Source organism: Etheostoma cragini, chromosome 13, assembly GCF_013103735.1.
Source record: "Etheostoma cragini isolate CJK2018 chromosome 13, CSU_Ecrag_1.0, whole genome shotgun sequence".
In the NCBI taxonomy this organism is placed as follows: Eukaryota; Metazoa; Chordata; class Actinopteri; order Perciformes; family Percidae; genus Etheostoma; species Etheostoma cragini.
In genome coordinates, this window is record NC_048419.1 from 22,355,959 (window position 1) to 22,377,975 (window position 22,017).

At 39.5% G+C, this 22,017-nt stretch overlaps 1 protein-coding gene across 5 annotated transcripts in view; it reads right to left on the reverse strand.

Moving 5' to 3' along the window:
- The window catches only part of cadm1a (cell adhesion molecule 1a), a 365,259-nt gene that overhangs the window by 112,318 nt on the left and 230,924 nt on the right, over positions 1-22,017 (reverse strand). For 4 of the 5 annotated variants that reach the window (XM_034889817.1, XM_034889816.1, XM_034889815.1 and 1 more), the window contains exon 2: positions 5,159-5,176. The exons of the other annotated variant lie outside the window; for it this stretch is intronic. In XM_034889817.1, coding sequence (XP_034745708.1) covers positions 5,159-5,176 — 18 coding nt within the window. The remainder of the gene's footprint in view (positions 1-5,158; positions 5,177-22,017) is intronic. 5 annotated transcript variants of the gene reach the window in all.

Consider the following 22,017-nt stretch of genomic DNA (forward strand, 5'->3'; position numbering starts at 1 on the left):
TGTTTAGTGAGAAAGGAATACAGTTGTTTATTATGTTGGGAGGATTTAATTAGGACAAATAATTGAATCATTATAAAATGAATGCATGCAACCCTCTGTTGATAAATTACGTATTGTTACGTTTGCTAATCATACATTAAATATTTTATACTACCCAATACTGTAGATATCAAAGCTGAAGTTCAAAAAATCCCAGAACCTGAATTAATCTAAGCATAATTCATAACTTTCCCCCTTCACTTGACACGCACAAATCTGCACACTTTCTTTTATTTACTTATTTTTGTTAGAAGCACTGCAAATTCAACATACATGTATAGTATGCATTTAGTAGGTTCACAGCAGTTTCTCAGTGATGAGGTTATGATTGTTGGATTAAATACAAGTGTAATCACAAGTTTGTCTCAACAAGTGGTAATAGAGCAGCATAAATGTGTTTATCTCGAAATGTCAAAGATAATTACTAAAAAAATGCACTGTCATATCTTGTCGGCATTATGAAGATGGAAAGTGTTGAGAGATGAACTAATATGCTGTTTTGGTCCTTTAATGGGATTTGTTGAAAATAAGAACGAAGATGTAAACAATGCCAGCCTAATCTTATAAAAATGACAGTAATCTACATTAAGACAGTTGCCCTTTTACACCCTCATAATGCCCTACAACTCTGTCTCTGTAGTTTACTCCGAGCAGATGGAGCACGACCACATGAAAGCTCTTTTACTGAGCTCAGTGGGCATCCTCATTACTGACCAGAGCAGGGACCTCTCTGCTCCCTGTAAAGTGTCATTTCGATCGTATTTTCGTTTTATAGCTTTTTATAGCCTGGTTTCCTCGTCTTCTAGATATTATAAATTGTCTTCACTCCCTTCCTCCTGTCATAATAAAGAGGCAGTGGTAAAATCTATAGTTGAAAGTTTAGATCAACATATTTTTGCTTTTCTAAATTAAATGTTTGGCTATGATCAGTTTTGTCTTTAGTAGTCAAAAAATGACAAATCTTTTTTAACCCTTATCCTATCGACTGGGCTACCCGCAAACACAAGAGGTATCCTTTAAGACATATCTTGCATGTGCTTTATGTTACCATTCCTATTGTTCATGACTGTGTCAATAAAATGTGTTTTTAATGACTTCACATCATTGTTTTCTGTTTTTGTTTTAATTAGTTCTTTTTCAAAATACCAATGGTACCAGTCAAAAGCACGCAAATACACCTCTGCAGTTTTAATAGATGGAACTATTTATTATTGAGTTTATGTTTGCCATGGGTCTTCAGTGGGTTTCACCAAATTAAGTATATCCCAGCTAACATTTATTTGAAATGAGTGAAAACTAAATGATTCAAATGATCAAAGATTGGTAAATAAGCGTTTATGTACTGTGGATTCAACTTGGGATGAAAGCTGCAATTTGTAATAAAGAAAAGTATATATTTTCATTTACCATGGATATTTTGGACAGTAGTTTATTCTTGGGGTCCACAGCAGCCCCAGTGGTCCTATATGTTACATATGTAGGCAAGGTAAGGGTCAGTTAGTATTTATTTATCTATCAATCAGTGTTTTGGTACTCAAGAACAGGTGGTGATCTTGAGACCGGTCTCAAGACCACTTTTTGAAGGTCTCGGTCTCCTCTCGGTCTCGACTGCAGAGGACTCAGGATTTTATTTCAAGACCCGTCAAGACCACAACTTCTCTGATATCACTAAATGGCCTGTGTGTTGTCTGATTTATATGTTAACATCATTACTGTGATTGGATGTAAAACTTCCTGCTTCAAATGCAACCAATAACTTGACTCATTGCTAGTTTGAAATGTGTTACTGTTAACCTCGTTCCCAGCCTCCCTTAACACACACTCCCAAAGTGAATGTAGGAGAGAAGAACCACTGGCTGTCTGGGAGATGTTGGCCAAATTGCTGGTAATGACCTTTTATCTATTACATTTTATTCATTATAGTTTTTAAAGAGTTTATTTGCAAAACAACTTCTAAAAGAAAACACACAGACGTGAGTAAAATCAGCTGGGACCCCCTGCATCTGTATCAAGATCAAGATCACTTTATTGTCCCCTGAGGGAAATTTGTCTTGGGCATCAGTAGGCTACTACATTACCAGTATCAAAACTCTAGAAATCGCTCCACCTCCTCACCCAAAGGGATTTAGCTATACACATAGCTAGTTGTGTATATACTCCATGTTTCAGTTGTTTGGTCTGGTCTTGGTCTTGACTCAGTCTCGCCCTGCCTTGGTCTTGTCTCAGTCTCAGTCTCAACCCCTCAACGTCACATTCTTGTCGCGGTCTTGATTCACTGGTCTTAGTAATGACTGTCTCGGTTTTGGGTGTTCTTGACGTACAACACTGCTATCAACAGTATTTCCCTACTTGAGAGGTTGAATAAGATTCAAAGTCCATCGAGTTATTACCTGAATACATTTCAGAGTCAAAACAAGGTCTGATCTAATGAATGAGCTGCATCCTCAGCTCAAAGTGTAGCTCTAAGCTGCTCGTGTATTGACAAATGTCGATGGCAATGAATTGGACAGGGGACTATTGACATTACAATAGCAAAGACATCCTGTGGTAGGGAAATGTTTCTTGGTGCAGTGAGAGATGACCTTGCTGAATACAGATTCAGAGGAAACGAGGATAGAGCTTTAGTAGCTTGGGAAATTGAAGCTGTGTTATAAAAAAAAGAAAAGTATACAGGATGACAAGCAAACACTGTATGCATGTAATTGATTTAGTCATTAATCTGGGCTGTGTGTGTGTTTGTGTGTGTGTGAGTGAATGCACACACACAAATGCATGAGCGTGTGTATGTGTATAAAGAGCCCCTCTCTGTGCACACATGGATAAGACTCGTTGTGTTTAACTGCTGCGTCCCTCAGCCCACCACCCTCCTCCCATGTCTTCTATTATATTGATTGGCGTACAGAGTAAACTCACCAGTCACCCACGCAGGAGAAGAGAAGTCTTGTCTATTGTGCCAGGTCAAGTAAGGAAGCACTGTGACGTTGAACTGTAAACTAGAAATATTTTTGCCCCCTCGGGTTTACTCCTGTACTTTGCTTTTACACACATTTATTCAACTTCATGTCATAGAAGACAGAAGGTCTGGAGTTCATCACATGTGATGGAAGAGTGGCTTTGGCTACTCATTCATACAGACATTTTTTGTTGTTTTGATCTTTCATTTTGTTACATGTGGTAACTATTGTGTTGCATATATTCTTTAATATTTTCAGCTGTTTGTATTGTACACTTATAAAACTAACAAGGAGGACTCTCATTAAAAAAATAAAACAAATGAAGATGAGCCAAAAGCTAATGCAATAAGCTGCAAATAAGCTTATTTAGTTCATTAATTGTTTCAGAATTAAGTTTAAGTGAAGAAGTTTGCAAGTGACTTTACAGACAAACAACCATTACCGTCTGCTGACTGGACTACAAAAGGGCATCAATAATGAATCCGTCTTTTGACATTTTGTAAATATTTAAAAAATAATGTATTTAAATCCTTTAAAAAAGGATTATGCTGCCAATATTGTGACATTTCTAGCCCTCTAAACTACGACTGTTGGCAAATAGTCCAAAAGGATAAGAGAGCCATATTTGGCAGCTAACAGTAGACCTACATACTCATTTGGCACATCTACTGTTAGAGTCCAACACGATGGAATGCAACTGGAAGATAGATCTAAGATGAACTTCAACACTGAGAAGACAGCTTATTAGAGTGTCCTAAATGAAACAAGTCAAATAGGTCTTTAGTTTTGACAGTTTAAGAAAAAAATAAGACTGAGAAGATGAAACACTATTTTCTAATTATTTCACTGCGGAGGATAGAAAGTGGGCACTGATTTGGTTTTCACATTAAAGTCACATGAGATGATGATTGTCATTGGCAGTGCACGTCAGTGTGAGTTTCTGCTGCTTCTTTGTTGGCACTCAGATACAGAGACCACCACTGCTTGGTGGCAGCAGCATAGGTTTGTGACCGAGAAAAGACTTGTGAAGGACTGGGCTCCATCCAATTAGCCCCAGGGGACGATCTCTTACTGTTCCATTCTAATTCATGTACATATAAATAACTGTCGCTGGCACTGCTAATTGGATTAAAAGGCTTGGTAGGGGAGAGCAAGGGGAGAGGGGGAGTGAAGGCAGCTAGAGGCAGCACGACTTGATTTACACCATACAATTGCTTTTTTTAGTTTTTTTTTAAGCATAGCTATTGAAGAACATTCTGACAAGGGAAAATCGGTTTTTAAAATACAATTCTCATTTTTATCATTCCAAATTATTAAAAATGCAGCCATGGCATTTATTTACCTCAACAGCAAAAAATATGCAGGCCTTTAATGTGAAATAGGTTTGTTTTAGACATGGGCCTTTGTTACAAATTTTCACTTTAAGAAGTCTTCCTGTTTTACTGAATTGTTCCTTTGACACACCAGTAACAGAAGTGTGATGTTACGAATGGCCGCTGTTCTCACTCGGGTGCCTGGGTCTGTTTCCCGACGGTTAAGTACACTGACGTTAGCGTCCTTAGCTCCGGACTGGTTACTGTTATTACTGTTAATTTGTTTAGGTTTTTTCAAAAATGTAAATATCCTAACATGAATCCAACATATTATAAGCAAATATAAATCCCCACTGATGATGCGCTTATGTACTGGCTTACTACTAAGGTAGTCACTGAGAACCATCCACAGTTAATCCTTAAGATTCACTGTACCACCTGTGGGTTTAACATTAAAACATAATTTACAAAATCATGGCAAAAATTATTAATTAAACAATGTAGTATTCTATGCACTAAAAACGTATGTAGAAAACATACACTATCTGGTTAACTGCAGTGTACATTAGGATGATACAGCTAGCGCTGTTTAGAACATTGGTAAGCAACTGAAGATGTAAGCAGAAATGGAAGCAACGTGAGATTAGTGGAGAAGGCAGTTCGAAATCTAAAGGTGTGAGAGAATGAGAAAAACTGAAAGGTGGGGGGGGGGGGAATTGTGGCTTAATCGTATGCAACACACAGCACCAGGTGCTGAGAGAATACATGTTTTGATACGAAACGGAAGCTGGAGAGCTGGAACATTGAGAGGATGTGGTAAGGAGAAGGATAGGAGACGTGAGGAAGGCTTACCTGGTTCTTGTGCTGCTCCTGTGTTGGTGGACGAGGATAGGTGGGAAGGGTAGCAGGGAGGGAAAAAACAGAAAGGGAGATTAGCATTCAAAGCCCCATCTTAATGTAATTGCCCCCATTTGCCAGTGCATAGAGGTTCATGCTTGTAAAGTACAGGAGAAGCGAGGTAAGGATGCAAAGAAAAACCATTCATGCTGATCCTCTCTGCAGAAAGAAAAGCATTACAAGATCACAGCTGATTTGAGACACAGACAGTTGTTGAAGTTTAAGTGTAAGGTTTTAACTTCAAAGGCAAAATCATTGGCTAGAAATGGGCTTTGATCAACATTTTCCGGAGGTAATACCCAAATGTTGTCAATTGCATACTCAGAAGATAATATCTTGTGCAAATATCTTTCAACTAGTCCCATGACACACATCTTCTGAATCACAATTATCCTTGGAAATATTTTTCAGAAATTGCATTTACCAAAACTCTTAACTGTAGGACAACATTATGACGACATTGCTATCGCCTTTCAGGCATCTAAGGAATGAAAGAGGAAAAGAATCAGGTCAGGTTAATAAATGTGTGAGAAATGACACATAGACAACAGCATGAGGTTGCCACACAACCAGCATGGAAGTCACTGCGCCAAGCCAAGAGACAGTGGAGCACATAACCCCCCCATACAACCACAACTTTCTGCTTTTATAATTGGGTTTTGGTATGGAATAAACAAAGTGAATGAAAACGTATTTTAGACACCTAAACAATGGACCACCCAAAAAATCGATATCGGTTTAAGTGTGCGCTTTATTTAGAATGTGTCTACCAATGTGCATTACCATCAGACAGCCCTTTCCTTTGCCAATGCATTTTCTCAAGCTTAGAACTTCTCTATTCCTACGCAGAAGCGCAGCGGTGCAGCACACTGCAATACGCCGCAGATAACTTCAACTTCAACTTTATTTATTTGTCATTTTATATGTACAGAGTGCATACAGAACGAAATTGCGTTGCATACAGCTTATAAATATTGCAATGCTATTCCAGGTGCAATGGAATACCTTTCCGGATTATTTACAAATAGTTATACAGAAGTGCAGCAGTGATCAAAGTGTAAAACAGTGCAGGGGATGAACAGTGTGCAAATTGAAGAGTAAAAAAGAGAGGAACCGAAATGGCTAAAAGTTCAGCAGCATTTTAATACCCGATGGCGTGCAATAGGTGCAGAGTTAAGCTGTTTGGGTCAGACACTCTGCAGTTTATGGAATAAACAAATACAAGAATATGAAAGTGAAGGCGTTCTTGGTTTTAAGAGAAAAGGCTAAGCCATTTAAATTCAGTATATTCTTAACCAATTGTTGAACTGAGAGCGCCACTTAGTGGACTCAGAAAATAAAGCCACTGGTTCACGAAGCTTCATTCGGCCATCACTAGATGACAACGCGAAGCAGGGAAAACATTTTGAATATAGTGTACACTACAACAATATTGATTATTGTTAGGATGCTGAAATGTTTTGCTGTGTGGCCCAGGCCCGTCCATACAGTAGCAGTACAATGTTTAGCTTTTGTGTCTGGATAAGTACCTCAGACAAACATACTTTAAAATATCCAAACAATCCCTTTAAACAGTGAGCTTAAGAGGTGCTTTTATTGTAGCTGGATTTCCTTTAGACAAAGCTATGCCAGATGTTTCCAGCTTTATGCTAAGCTAAGCAATCTCTTTTATCCAACACATCATAAAAATTACAACAAAACATACACTTTTAAATAAATAAGCAAAACCTGGATAAAGCAGGCTCAACTGGGTCACAGTGTTTCCTCCATTGCAAGCCTGTAAGACGATTTTAAAAACTACAGTTACAGTGGGCCGGCTCTGTTGGAAACTTAGTCCTAGTCATATTTGAGCACTGACTTAATGTAGGGCCCAATAGAGTCTGTCTTATAGCTTTTTAAGTCATTAAGTTCATGATTCCCTCCATTATTTGGTATTACTGAAACTATTGGGCTCTACATTAATGCTGCCATCAGTCTGGGACGGGCCCCAGTCAGGCCCTCGTCATAAAAAGATACTTGCCATCGGTCTAATTATTTTGGGGGAAACCCTGGGGGTTTGTACAAAATCCAACATTGGAGGGAAATAGTAGCGTTGGCCTTCAGTATACAGTCTGGCATCCATTTCGGCCCCCATCGTTGAAGAACATATTTCAGCCAAGTAAGCATCAGGATTCCAGCTACGAGGCGGCTTTTGATTAGAAAACCTATTTCCTCTTCAACTTTTGCCAAATTTCAATCATGGGGATATTCTAATTACCATTATCCACAGCAAGAGGCAGAGATTGAGTGGGTGTGTGTAAGTGAGGTGTACGAGTAAAAGAGACGCAGTCTTTGCATGTAAACTGGCAAAATTGCAGGGAAAATGCAGCGTTATGATCAAATGAACAAAGGTAGAATTCCAGGTCTTTTAAATCGTTTTACACAGCCCTGTTTGGGATGAAGATGTATCCTCTTGAATTGCTGATCATTTGCTTGGACATTTATGTCTGCAAGCTAAAAGGCCTCAGTATTTTCCAAACAGAGGTTGTAAAATGTATTGCCTGACCACGTCGGAAATAGTAATTACCTCTACGTTAACAATCTTCTGCATTCATTTTCAATTATGTTTAATGACCGTTAACATACATATTTCAAAAAAAATATTATAGTTGATGGATTTTGGTAGCTTTCGATCTCACCTAAAAAGTTTTTGCCAAAGCTAAAAACTGGAATGTTTATCTTAATACTAAAGACCTGTGTTCAAAACCATTTCTCATTAACTCACTTACTCACTATTCTCTCTATGGTGTTTGTTAAATATTGTAACATACAGGGAACACCCAAATGAGATTTGGGACACTCACTAAATATATTGCGGTGTCAGTAGACATAATCTTATACGTCACTGAAATAGACAGAGCCCTTAGTAGAATATTAAAAAAAAAAGTTGTATACTGTATTTGCATGCTACATTTCCACTGTTTAGAAACGAAAGTTTGCTCCATTTTTCCTTTTTAGTTTTAACAGGTGATCCTGTTTCTTCTTCTCATCCAGGAAACAACCACATTGCATTGTGGTATACAGGAGTAAAATAGGGCACATCATTACATTATCTGTGCATTGTGGATATTTTATAGTGGACTATATTGTGAATGAAATTAACCGAAGATAATTCAAACCCCACAACAAAATGGTTCATGGAAATAGTGCAATATATACACTATATATTGCACTATTTCCATGAACGGTTTTGAACACAGCTTTTGTCATAAAGTCTCCCAGCACAGCATCAGTTGTCTCCTGCTTAAGCAAACAGCCATAGCACACGGGAGGCAGAGTAACAAAGTGCTTCTGAGAACCACACAGTCAAGCCAGACCACCCTTGAGTTCAGGTTCTTGCAGTGTAATGGGGTGAGGGCCGTTTGCTTTGGGGAGATTACACAGCAATAGGCGAGACATGGAGCAGCTCTCCCCATGTTAAGTAAATGGAGAGCGGGTGAAGAATAACTGCATGGTCGCTTTGCCCCTTACGGGTCTTGTGGGAGCCTTCACTATTCCAGCACGACCTACAACCTTCAGAGGTGGGGTTAAATGACAAGGACTGCTGAGATGCATTAAACATGAGTCATTTGGAAAGAGAGCTAGACGTTGGACCACTCCAGAGATGATAGGGACATTAACCAGGGTTTCACCAGGACCTGAGCTGCATTTAATGAAGGCCTCCACTACCTCCCAATGTCTCTCTCTACGTTTGACTCACAGCCAGCGAGCTAAGTAGTTCAAGATAAACACAGGCACTACTCTTCATGGCTCCAGTGGACCTATTTTCTGCCTCTTTCTTGTCCTCTGTACTCACTCTTATCTGACAACTTATAAAAGTCTCTTTGTACTGAGCCATGAACAACTTGTGAAGTTTTTGTCATGCACATAACCGGCAGCAGCCAAGAAATAATTTGTAAGTGATTTGAGTTAAAAAAAAAATGAATCATTGTCAGCAAAAACGAAGCAAAACAATATTAAATTTGTTCAAACTGATCAAAAAAAAAATACAAAAAAGAAATAATAATACAATATTTACACTACTGGTCAAAAGTTTGGGGTCACTTACACATTTCCATACCACTCCTTTATAGACAGAACACCAGCTGATCTGAGTGGGTGGCTGATCTTGAACGAGATATCTACATTGCCCATTGTCCAACATCCAATGTTCCAAAGGCACATTCTGTTTAAAATCTGATGTAATTTTAAAAAACTAAGTGAGAAAACATTGGAGAACCCTTTGCAATAATGAATGTGCATAATTTATATGAAACCTCCTGCCCTGGTTAAAAAAAAACAACGCACCTGATCTACAATGGAGTGCAATGGGAATTTCTCAGTCACCCCAAAATTTTGACCGGTATTGTACATATGCTGAAGGGTGCCCAAAGACAGATGAATGAAAGGACCAAAAAACCTGACCAAAATCACTTTTTATAGACAAAAAAATATATTAGAGTAGAAGATATTTTATGTGTAATACACACTACTAGTGCATCTAACTTAAATAGATATGCTGCGATGTGAGAGAGCGGTCTAAAAAGCATAGACATAACAGCCCTGCTTTCATCTGTATTCATTAGGTGAGGGAGGCATGGACACTCCTCTTCGCTAGAAATACCAATGGCTTCCTTCGACACCGCACGGCAACACGCTCCCAAGCGCGTCATCTTCAAACGTAGCTCTTGGTTAATGGGCTGGAACACACATTCAACGTCTATCAAAGAAGGACGTTGCTGGGATGGATGCACATGCTGACAACCTCTGTCACTCGCTCCCCGATCACACAAACACATGCTAACACCGTGTCTCACTCACACTCACACACAAACACACACTCACACACACACACACCTAAATTACAGTGGACTACCAGGCTGCACACACTAACACTGACACACACAAACACAAACACACACACACACACACACACACACACACACGCTAACACTCTCACACAAACACACACGCTAACACTGTCTCACATACACACACACACACACACACACACACACACACACACACAAGCCTCTAGTCAGTTTAAGTATAGCAAGCAATAATGTGTTGATTAAATCTGTGATCAGCTGCCTAAGGGGCATGAAATTGGACATGATGAGTGTGGCACATTAAAAACTAATTATCAATAGCACCAATCCTATTGTCTTTCTTTTAAACCAGTCACAGCAGTAAATCAAGTGTGGAGAATGGAACACTATGTGCTCTATCATAATGAGCTCTGGGGTTACAACCATACCTGGTAAAGTTTTTTGATCAAATATGAATCTATTATTTATTGCCTTTTGCATGTCCTTACTGTATTAAAATCTCATGGAGAGTTGACAAAATAGGCTGCCAGCAGGGGATCAAACCGCTTTGCCTGTAATGCTTCACAATTTAAATGATAAACTAGAGAGAAATGATTTCCCATGTGTGTCCTTTAGTAGGACTCTGATTTAAAGTGTTTCTTTGAATGCCAGCGTCAACAGTGAGAAAAGTAATCTATCAAATCTACTTTCCTGTCACCTGGCATCTGTGTGACTTTCTGCGGTTTTAGAGATTCAAATTAAATATTTGAAATATGAGCAGAGGACAAAGTCAACTAATTTTGCTATAGAGACAAGGTCCGCAAAGAGAGGAGGACTTCAGCTAGGGACACTTCAATGAACTAGCCGACCTCTTTCTTTTCAGGTTTTTTTGCATGTAGCCTCTTCTCAAGGATGCTTTCAAGATGGCACCTGCTGTGGTTGCTAAGAGACTTGTGATGCAACGTCTCTATATTTCATCACCAACAATGTGCCGTGGGACAGAGTCTGTACTTGTCTCTTCTCACCAAAAGGATTTCTACTCAGTTATGCACTGAACTGTAACACAGCTGTCATTTGATATAAGCTAAAAGGTATAAACATTGCCTCTTTTCCCCTTCTCTCCTTCCTCCTTATTTCTCTGCTTGGATGTTGTTCATCCATCCACTCTCCCTTTACCTCCGGCTGTCTCTGGAACCCGGTGATTAGAGCGCTGGGTGCTGTCCTGCTGATAAGACTGAGAACCCTCCCTCCTTGTATCCTCAGGGTGACACAAGAAAAAAGGAGCCCAGGGTGATGTCCCAGTCACCCCCAGTCCTCACGCCTTCTCACCATTCACCAAGTCATGGGTGGTGGCTTAATACACTGCCTTGTGCATGTCATGACTTTGAACTGATAGGCCTGCATTTTCATGGTGGATAAGAGCAGCTGGAGAAATGAGCAAAAAGTAATACAGCTCAGCTCATAACAGTGTAACATTATGCATCGAGGGCTCTTCTTATGAGTGAAATTCTACATTCTAGAGTGTGTGTTTACAGTACCATCTGGCAGACTGTGTACACTTAGCACTGGAAATGCAGGACAAATGCTGGTGCTCAAATGTGGATAAGCTTCATTTCATGACAGCCTTAACTATCTAAATTCCCATGCAGCTGCCATAAAAGGGAAAATAATGAAGAACAGGTTATTCACAATGAGAGTAATTTGATACAATTATAACCATAACTTCCCCGTGCTTCCTCAAGCTATGTATGTTATCCCACCGACAATTTGATTCCAAGGATAAGGCGGATGTTATTCTGAATTTTTCTTGTTAAGTCAGTTGAAACCATTAGGCTTGGGCGGAGTTCAAGGTGAAGTTTGAAAGTATTGGGAGAGGTACTAACATGTTGTTGGTTTAGTCTTTCCATGGGATTTGGATCAATTAAAATATTGCTCCAAATATGAAATAGGAATTGCACAAATGTGTACTAATAGATTTGATGTGTGTATTCACTATTGTAAATAATAATAATTCTGGAGAAAATCTAGTGACCACCCAAATATTACCATACCTTCTACTCAATTATATTTGATGATGATAAAGGACAAAAAACCCAAGGTGAAAAAACTGACTCGGCCAGACTTATCCCTGGTGTCAAGGAAGGTCCACAGCCATTCATTTTAAATGAGAGGAATGGATTTGTGGTAATAGAAACCCAATTGGCTCCAGACAGCATTGGGACTTGGTGGTGTGAAGACACCAGGCAATGACGTGATAACCTGACCACTCAAATGTATGAAGTGGAAGAAGTCAAGAAAGTGATTTGGGTTTTCTGCCCCCCACACAATATAAAAGCTTTACGCGTAATGCATTAGAAATACATTAGGAGGCATTCAAGTGTAACAGAGCTGAAGATGTCAGGTAAACTCTCTTTTGGTCAAAATACTAGCCATCTAATTTTAGACTCTTTGGTTTTCGCTCATCGTTCAATGATAACTGGTCATGCCTGTTAAACAAGTAACCTCGTAGGTAGGAAAGAGCAATTGCAATTTTTGCAATTATGAATGTTAGACTATGAAGGTCAGCCCTTTTGGTCTGGAGAATGTTAAGATCTCTGATTCCTGTGAAAATGACTCAGGTTAAACTGCTCACGTTCATGTGTTAAGATTATTCTATATCTTGATTGCACCGGTTCTGCCAGAATTTCCACCCGATGCCCGCATGTATTTTTGACGAGGTCCTCCATTCCACAGCGAAATGATGGTCTGGCAAAGCAAGACTAAGATAATTGTGACATAAGTAGCCCAAAACATAACATTGTTTTCCCATAACAGGAGTGTGGAGTTCATAAATTCTACTGACACTTTCCAATCAGGGAAAAAAATATAGTTTTGCCTTCTCATTATCATTTGTGTGACAAAATAACATTAATGGCTGTTCTTCACATTTAGCTTGTTCACACCCAGCAAACTGTGAATGTGAAAATATGTGCACAGCGCCACATATTTCCCATATGCCACCATTAGACAAGCTATTATTTGATACATTTATGAGGCACAGTTTTGATATCCAGCCAAAGTTCAAGTGAAGTAAACTGTTAAATTATCGCAGTATTAGGCAATTCTTTCTACAGATAGCAGAGAATAAAAGACAACAGTCAAGCACAGCAAAACATACATTTATATTCTATATTCCAACGAGACAAATTACAACAAGCTATTAATGAGACCAATTATAACAGGGACACATGAGGAGAAGTTTTAGTATAACGTTCCATTGTTTGGAAGACAAGACCACAGACACAGGCTTTTTTCTTAAATTAATCTAACGATTCATATAAATTGATCTTAAGAGTGGATATTGGGTGGTTTAAAATTGAATGATGAGTTTATGTTTTAGTTATATTTTCTCTGAGAACACAAAGTACAAATATAATTTTTTATAGTTATGTGTTTCTAGCACAACTAATACAATATTAGGTTGAATATAAGATTGAATTCAGGCTAAATTGTGCTCATATGACTATTTTAACTCAGGACAGGAAACTCAAATGTTTTGCAAATGTACTTTATAGCACCACTGCAAAATTGACTGCAGTAAAATTAGAGTAAATTATTAACAGCAGTATGTTAGTTTGCTACTTTAATTTCTATTAAGATACTAGATACTTTTCATTGTTCAAATTTGGTAACCTTGGTCCATGCATCTGTCTAATGTGTATATCTGCTTATCCAATTCTAGATATCAAGGGGGCTGGAGCCAATCCCAGCATGCATTGCATGAAAGACAGATGTTGTGTGTCTATTTTGTTATTCACAACACTGAATGATGGAGATCTGCACTTAGGCAGAAATTGCATGCTGACCCTTTACAGTCCTTTGGTAATGAGTGTATAATATATGTTTTTGGGGAGTGCAAGCAGGATTTTTCCAGATTTAAATGCCCCGCCTTGTGCTATGCAGCTCAGAGGCTATTACACCAGTACTCATTCCCTCCCACTTTGCTTTTGACGTAATTGAATCACCCTGTCCCCACAGCAGATATTCCTTAACGGAATACGGAAACCTATCCACCCTTTTCCTAATACCATTAGAGGAAGCGGGAGAGCAAGATGGATGCTTTAATCCTGCTGGTTCAAAGCACACAAAAGGAGAATGTGCCCTGCAGTAAGACATTAGCCATAACATTCACTGCTGAGCCACAATATTCTTCCGAGCAGAAGACTTGCCCTCTGCCTGACAAAAAAACTACAATAACGAGAGCTCATTTCCTGTACAGCCTTGCATGTAAATAACGGAAACAGTAACATTGCAGTGCTTGTAGGTTAACAGAAACGAAAAATCACAACAACACGTTACAGTTGGCTGCACCTTATTTCCATGATGTCTTCTACAGTATGTTATGAGTCCACATAGGTCCAGTAAGTTTATGCCATCTGTTCATGAACCCGACAGATATGCAGGAATGCATGTCCAATTTGACACAATGGTGATGCAGATGAATGAGGTTCAGGCAAGCATCCAGCTGCTAAGGTATTCTTATTTCCCTACCTATTTTCTGCTGTGTCAAACTGCAGTTAAGCTAAGGTGAGGTCCATTATTTCTGGTCAGCTCAGGCACATACTAATCCTCTTATTTGGGAGGTCAGCGCCAATCATTATACAGAGGGGTGCCATTACAGTGTACACTCCAGTGAGCTGATTTTCCCCTTACATAAATATATGACTCAAGGGAATGCTCTTACTCCCCTCTCTAATTCATCTCTCCTGCTTCTACTTCTTAGCTCTCATCCTTTTTTCTATCTCTCTCTCTCAACCTTCCACTTTCTTATCTACAACCTTTTCAAGCCCCTTTTCACTTTTTACCTTTTCATTTTTCACTCTCCACAATTTCAGCAAACATCCCTCTTTTCCCACCCTCATTTTTTTTCAGGATGTCCAGAGTGGCGTATAATTGAATCTGCAGAGAATCCATGAGCAAGAACAATTAGCTCAGTCATTCAGACTGTGCATATAGCTGTACAGTAGAGTAAACAGAATCATACAAAAACTAGGAAAGCAGGAAGATAAGCCTGAATGGATGCCAGAACAAAGAGAAACACACAGCTCACAAAGTAAACACAATTTTGTTCCCACCAACCCCAGACAAAGATGGGATAGTCTCATCTTGCATTGTGTGCATATCTTTGCTTTTATACTGTCCAGCTTGCCAGAAACGTTGGCGCTAACTTATGAAACTCTCCGTATTATTGTATTTTTCACTGGTCTGACAAGTCAACCCGTTCTCACTCCGAACGTGTGAAATGCGGACGTTTGGACAGTGGCTGAACAGCGTCTAATGCAATGACAACAACGTACTGGAGAGAGCAGCATCTAAACTGGGTTTAGCAAGGTTTGGAAGGTTGGTCGGGGGTGGTGGATGGGTAAAACACAAGAGCTTCACCCAGTAGAGCTGGCTTTGTATCCCCTGTGTCCTTAACCGTCCCTTTATTGTCGTGTGTCAGGGAAACGTAAGCCCACCGACAAGCTTTTCTTTAACCCAACAGCGTCAAAAAGGACGTCACTAGTCCCGACCAAGCATGTTTAGGTAAAGCGTGTTATATGACAATAAAGGAGACTGTTAGTGACGATAACAATGATAAAGGCTCCTGACCAAACGTCCGTATTTTATGAGAGATGGAGTGAGAATGTGTCGGACAAGTGGCCAATTCAATTCTAGGAGAGGAAGCCACATCTAGGAGGGTTACTGTAAAGTAAATGTACAAATTGACCAACGAAGTTAAATGTATTTTAAAGTCGTGGAGACAATATACACTAACTCTAAACCAAAAACCTCAAGCTGCTGGTGGCACTAGATACAAATTCAGATTATTATCAGGTGAGATCTGGGAACAAAGATCGTTTGTACCAAAGGACTGCACACTCAATCTACTATTTTGATATCTTCCACTGTAGAAGTGAAAAGGTTGAGCTGCTGGCGGAGATACATGACACATCGGTGGATAAACAAAGCTTTTAGGAAACTAAGGCTTGAATATCTGTGCCAAATTCCATGGCAATATACCGAACAATTAAAATTACATTTGACTTAAAACTAAAAATGTTAATGTTATAGTGGCTCAAGACAATAGTCAGGAGATCTCCAAAGATTCATGCACTGTTGGCCAAAATTGTTTACTGGCAATCCATCAAATATAGAAGAAAAAAGTAATTTATTCATTTTATTTATATGGTTTAATTGCATCATAAAAATGTTTTTATTAGCAGAAGCAGTGTCTACTTCCCTCAAGTCCCTATGACAGATGGGACGGCACACCGTGTGATACCACACAACAAAAACAGCCCCTTGGCCCTGTTATGTGAATGCAACAATGCACAACTTCTGAAATTTTGAATGTGTAAAATGCGCAAAACAAAAAGCAACACTTTTCTTCCAGGGTAAGGAAAGGTGGGGGAACAGTCTCTCTGGCCAAAAAATATACAGTACACTGTATATTCTACTCTGTGTGGAACTGACACCCGCAAATGTGGACCATAAATACTTCATGAATACCAATTACCTCAAGAAGTAGGTAGGAAGAAAAGAGCAGCTATTTCAGCCAATTACGAGGCTATTCTCTCTCAGGGTGGAGAAAGATGACTCTTCCCTTTCAAGCTTCCAACTAAAAGGAGAAACCTCTGTCATGTTGCAGAGCCCAATAATGTTTCCTTCCACCTTCATGTCCGGGATGAAAGCCCCCAAATGTCCTTTGAGTGAAACCCCCAGAGGACTTAACATGCATCAATAACGTTTCCATCCTTGAAGATGTTTCAGGGGGACTACACATTATCTCCTCTCTGTACATCCTGGGACTTTTATTTAGCCCATTCTTAAAAGGTCCTTCCTCGCCATGGTAGAGATAGAGATAGAGGGAAAGAGAAAGAAGAACAACAAAAGAAAACAGAAGGAGGTAAAAGCGGAGTCAGACTGCATATTGTGGTGAGCGGAGCCTGCTTAAAATAGGACAGCTGCCTCTTGAAGGAGCCATCATTCTTCATAGGGGTAGCCTGTCTTCATTTCCACCCTCGGCAAAGCACACAGGGCTTAACACACTTACGTCTGAGGATTTGCTGCACTTGAAGGTGGCAGCAATTCCCTAGACTGCAGGGGGAGGGAGCAGTGCAAAGCCACCCTGAAACTTTAGCTTTAACAAATTCAGCTGAGGCAACATCCAGACCTCCTCCTTGTGTCGGAGCAAACTTTTGGCCCCATGTACGTGTCAGTGTATAGTATGTCCCAGGTCTGCAATCGTTTGCAAATGACATTTGTATCTATTATTGAAGAAGTGATGAATCAAAACATACATGCCCAATGCATTAGTAAGGTGCATGTTTTAAGATGTTTTGGTATTTGCCTTTTTTGGACTGTTTGCTAGGAGACAGCGACAAGAAATTTGAAGAGAGAAAGTTTCCTAAATGCTGGCCACAGGCCCAACAGGATGCCTCAGAAGAGCCATTAAAATTTTAAAATACAGTAAGTCCTCACAATCTGGACAAAAACTGCTGAACAAGTAAAAGTATGTGGTGCATTCCCAGTAGAAAAAAAGCAATGGTAGGCACTCAAAACAGACAAAACCAGCACACATTTAGGAATGCTCTGGGGAACGTGGGCTGTTTTTACAGTCTAAATGAATCATGAAGCAAATTGAGCATATTTTTGCACTTGCCTCTCTACTATAAGAAATGATACACATTAAAGCAGGAAGCACCAAACTTGAAATTTTTTTTTTATACTCCTGTGACTAAAGTAACTGTCAATGCATCTGGGATTTTCCATAGTATATGGTTACGTTTCACAAGATTCTAAGTCATTTAAATTCAGTAGGGACATTTCATTATATACAGACTCAGCCCACCATTGATCCATAAATTATTCAGCCAGTGGCCCAGCCCTTGTTCACATGGTACCTGAGACATCCTCAGAAAAGGGGGTTGGAGCTGCTCCAAAACTGAATCTTATTGTCAGCATATGCTGTAAGTGGCCTCCCCTATGTTCAAATTAAGCCCATGACATTCAGCTACAAAGCAGTGATTATAGCGAAAAGGTTAGCAGATATTGAATCAGGTGGTTCCTCAAAATGACACAGTGAGTCATCTGCAGCTGAGCAACTAACAGTGACAACTGGGATGTAGAATAAGCATTATTTGTGTGAGCTATCCTTTCGAGTGGGGTATCTACAGACTCCAGAGGTATACAGAGTTTTTTTTGATATTCCACAAATGCATTATTCTTTCATTCCAAGTTGTCATGACTTTGTCAATCAACTTGTTACCACACAGTGGATTATCCTTGGGATACCCAGGATGCTTCGTCAGTGGTCCTGTATGTTTAATATATTGGTAGGATGAGGATTAAAGGGCTTGGCTGTGACACCTCACACCCTCCACAAAAGGGAGGTAGGAATAGGGCATCCCTCACACGTTGCTAACAGTATAATTTCGTCTGACCACCCACACACATGTCCTCTTCACTTGCTTCCACTGAGAGCATACTTCCCCAAGAAGCACAGCAATACTTGGGATATTCACCCTAAAAAACGGAGCACTCCGCTTTAAAATTAGGGAATGGTGGTCACTGATATCTCTTCAAACCTGACTGATAGAATGACCTAAAAAGGACAGTTAAATAGTTTGGTCTTCAGATCCCATTGGGTCTTTGAAGAGGGAATATCAGTATCCCTACTTTGATTAAAGCTAATTAGATCATTGACATTTTGACATGTGGCACCACCTGGCATTAAATGCAAAAAGTATATAGCTTTGATCCATTACTTCAAAAAGCCAAAACACTTTCAGTTACACTTATCGCCCCTTGGTGTATGCAACAGAACAGATAGAAACGGAACCTTTTCATACCTTATCCTGGCAACTTGACTGACTTCCTAACATTTTGCAAACTGGCAAACAATTGAAAATGAGGCCGGATAACAATGGGAATGTCAGAGAAAATAAAAATAAGACACATTCCTAACCGACCCTTGAACACCATATTGCAATGCAAATTACTGTTGAGATGACTGCACTGCCAGATGTGCCTCTTACACTGTAGTATCACTGAAAAAAAGCCAGCATATGCTCCATGCTGAGGATAGCTTAACTGGTACAGACCTCTGGTAAGTGGATTGAGAGAATTCCCCAAGCATATACGGCCTACTTCATACAATATGGCGAGGGTATGCTTGGACCGTAATGATGAGCCAATATAGTCACATGATGGTCTGTGATAAATTATTTGGGGATCTATGGTGCAATAAAATGTTGCAGATCAAGGGAGCGTACATCGAGTATGACTTGATAGGATATGCTTCATCCTTTAACCATACGTCCCATGATGTTACATAGATCTGATTTATCTTCGGCAGTTGGAATTGACAATAATATTAGATGTCTTACTACGTTGTGTCAACCTGGATGATTTGGCAGTTTGCAGGTATTTTTTTCAAGGGCTAAGCTGCGCAAACACAACCCCATGCTGTGCTTTGGTAAGAAATTCCAGCTCCATGTTTTTAACAACTTAAAAAGAACTGAAAACAGGCCCTTGAATGCAGTGCATTTCTTTAGAAAGGACAAAACACAATAAAAAGCTGAGACTTATGTTGTTCAGCTGGGATACTAACTAAACTCTGTTAGTGGTAGGTCTAACTTTGACTTTTCTGCTTTGAGGTGTAAAAAATGTGCCTCAGCTCTGCAGCCCGTATTTTCAATTGTAAATTGTTTTCTGGCAGAACTCCACATCATTGCGGACAATGGTGCGGCTTGTCCACACAGCATTTCAGGGTAGGAGAAAAACATGCTCTGGTTTATTGGCATTTCTTTAAACCAATCACAAACCTTGTGGGTGGCACTATAAGCTCCGGGTACAGGTGTGGTGCCTCTGCAAATAGCTTGTTTTAGTAGAACACATGCACGTAGGGAGGTGATCTCGGGAATTAAAATGGCTGTTGAGTGTGTGATTAAAAATGTACTGAAAAAAAAGAAAAATATAATTTGAATATCTGTTCCAGCTCGGAAGATATTTCTTGAATACACCTGGATTTTGAATGCCAACACAAGAAAGCGGAATGTGAGGGGCATCCAGCCGAAAATGGGTGACATCCGGTGAAACCTCCGGCGGCATATCGACAAGCCACATTGTGACCCCTGATATGATATCTTAAAACGGGCCTTTTGATCCCCTAGTGAACTGATGGTAAGGCACCCTGGTTGAGTTTATGTGGTGTTTCACCTTTATATGAAACTAATGGATTTCTGCTCTCTTGTTTACTGTGTATCTTGCAGTGCTTATGTTGGGCTGTTATACAGTATATCTTTTTAAAAAGTCAATTATAATTGTAAGTGTGTATCTGGCTCAGTTAATCTGGCTGTCCAGTAATTTATTTTTTGCTCATGCTGATCTCACAGCCCGGACAGAGATGTTGACTGCAGGCACTTAGTGTGGAGTTGCAGCCAGGATGAGCAACAGTGGCTTTCACAGATGCTGCCAACCGAGGCTGTCTACACAGACTGCTGTACACCTGCCATTCTGGCATATTCTGCATCGAATTCTAATTCAATTTACCACTCAAACCCATTTTAGAGCCTGTCACACATTTTCCCAGTAGAGAGGCAGTTGTATCAAGAAAGCCTAAAGGGTGTTTTTGATACTGTACGCTATAAGTTGTGTGTGTGTGTGTGTGTGTTTCTTGAAAAGAAAAAAACTATCACCCTGCATATTTGGGGTGAATCTATTGAAAGAGGCCATGGTTTCATTAGAGAGCTGATTAAGGGGGAGTCAATATCTAACAGCTTTAGATTTAAAGCCTTACTTACAAAGGCATTAAGATTCCAGAAAGTGATAAAAACATATGACTTCTGTTTCTTTTGGTTAGGAGCAAATAAGTTTTTTTTTAAAGCTGACAGTTATTATTTCTTTATTGTACTATACCAGCAATTTGGTTTATTTGAAACATAATGTACAAGACTGCCTTAGGCTTTGCACACATTTAAAACAGATTATCAAAAATAAAAAGCACAGCAATGTCTTAAGGCGAATTTTCATTGTGGTCCTCTGTGATAAGGGGGGTACAGGAGGGGAGGTGGGTGCGGAGCAGAGAATGGGGGGAGTAGTTGACAAGCAGACAAAGGAAAGAAAATCAGTCACTCAAAAACTGTTCAAAACATACAGTACTTACATTATCCTCTCCTCCCTTGCACCCAACAACTTAAAATGATGGACAAAACTGCATTTCAAAGCAACAGCAGGTCTAATATTTGTGTGACTCACTTACTCGCCTAATTTAATCAAATAGACGTGCAGGGACAGGCTATTTATCACTGTAAAGATCAACCGTAGCCTAATCTAAGCTACTCTTTAAGCACAATTACCCAATTCAGACTATCAAAATATAAAGTGTGGTGTTGTATGTGAGGGGGAAGTTTAGAACAGCCTTAACAAAATTATTTTGAGACGTCTATTTATTAATTGTAGGTGCATAATTATTCTAGAATGTAGAGGCAACGTGTAAGTGCTTAAACATGAAGTCATCAGCTGCTGTTTTAAATCCACTTAAGTATATTTTACTTCTTTGTGCTCATTTATTAATTTTCTATAGACAATAACATTTTCTTTAAGCAAGGAAGACAAGCCAGGACCAAGCATGGTGTAATCGACATGTAGACAACTGGTTTATGTGTTTTCTCTGCACAGAACCAAGCAGCACATCACTTTTTTTGTTTAAACCAAGTTCCATTTGTTTCATCAATAATACATTTTGTTCCAACGTATTATTCAGTGATGAGGATTCTTTTGAGCTTAGAAGTTCATTTTGTTATTTTTTTTTCTTCTGTCTATTTTTATCCTGCCACAAAAGCTCTGAATTTGACAGTATATCTGGAATAGCTGGAAAAAGACCGTAAGTGTGTATGTGTGTATGTTTGTGCGCGTGCTTGTGCATGTTGCAGTGTAGATATCATGGGGGGGGGGGGGGGGGGG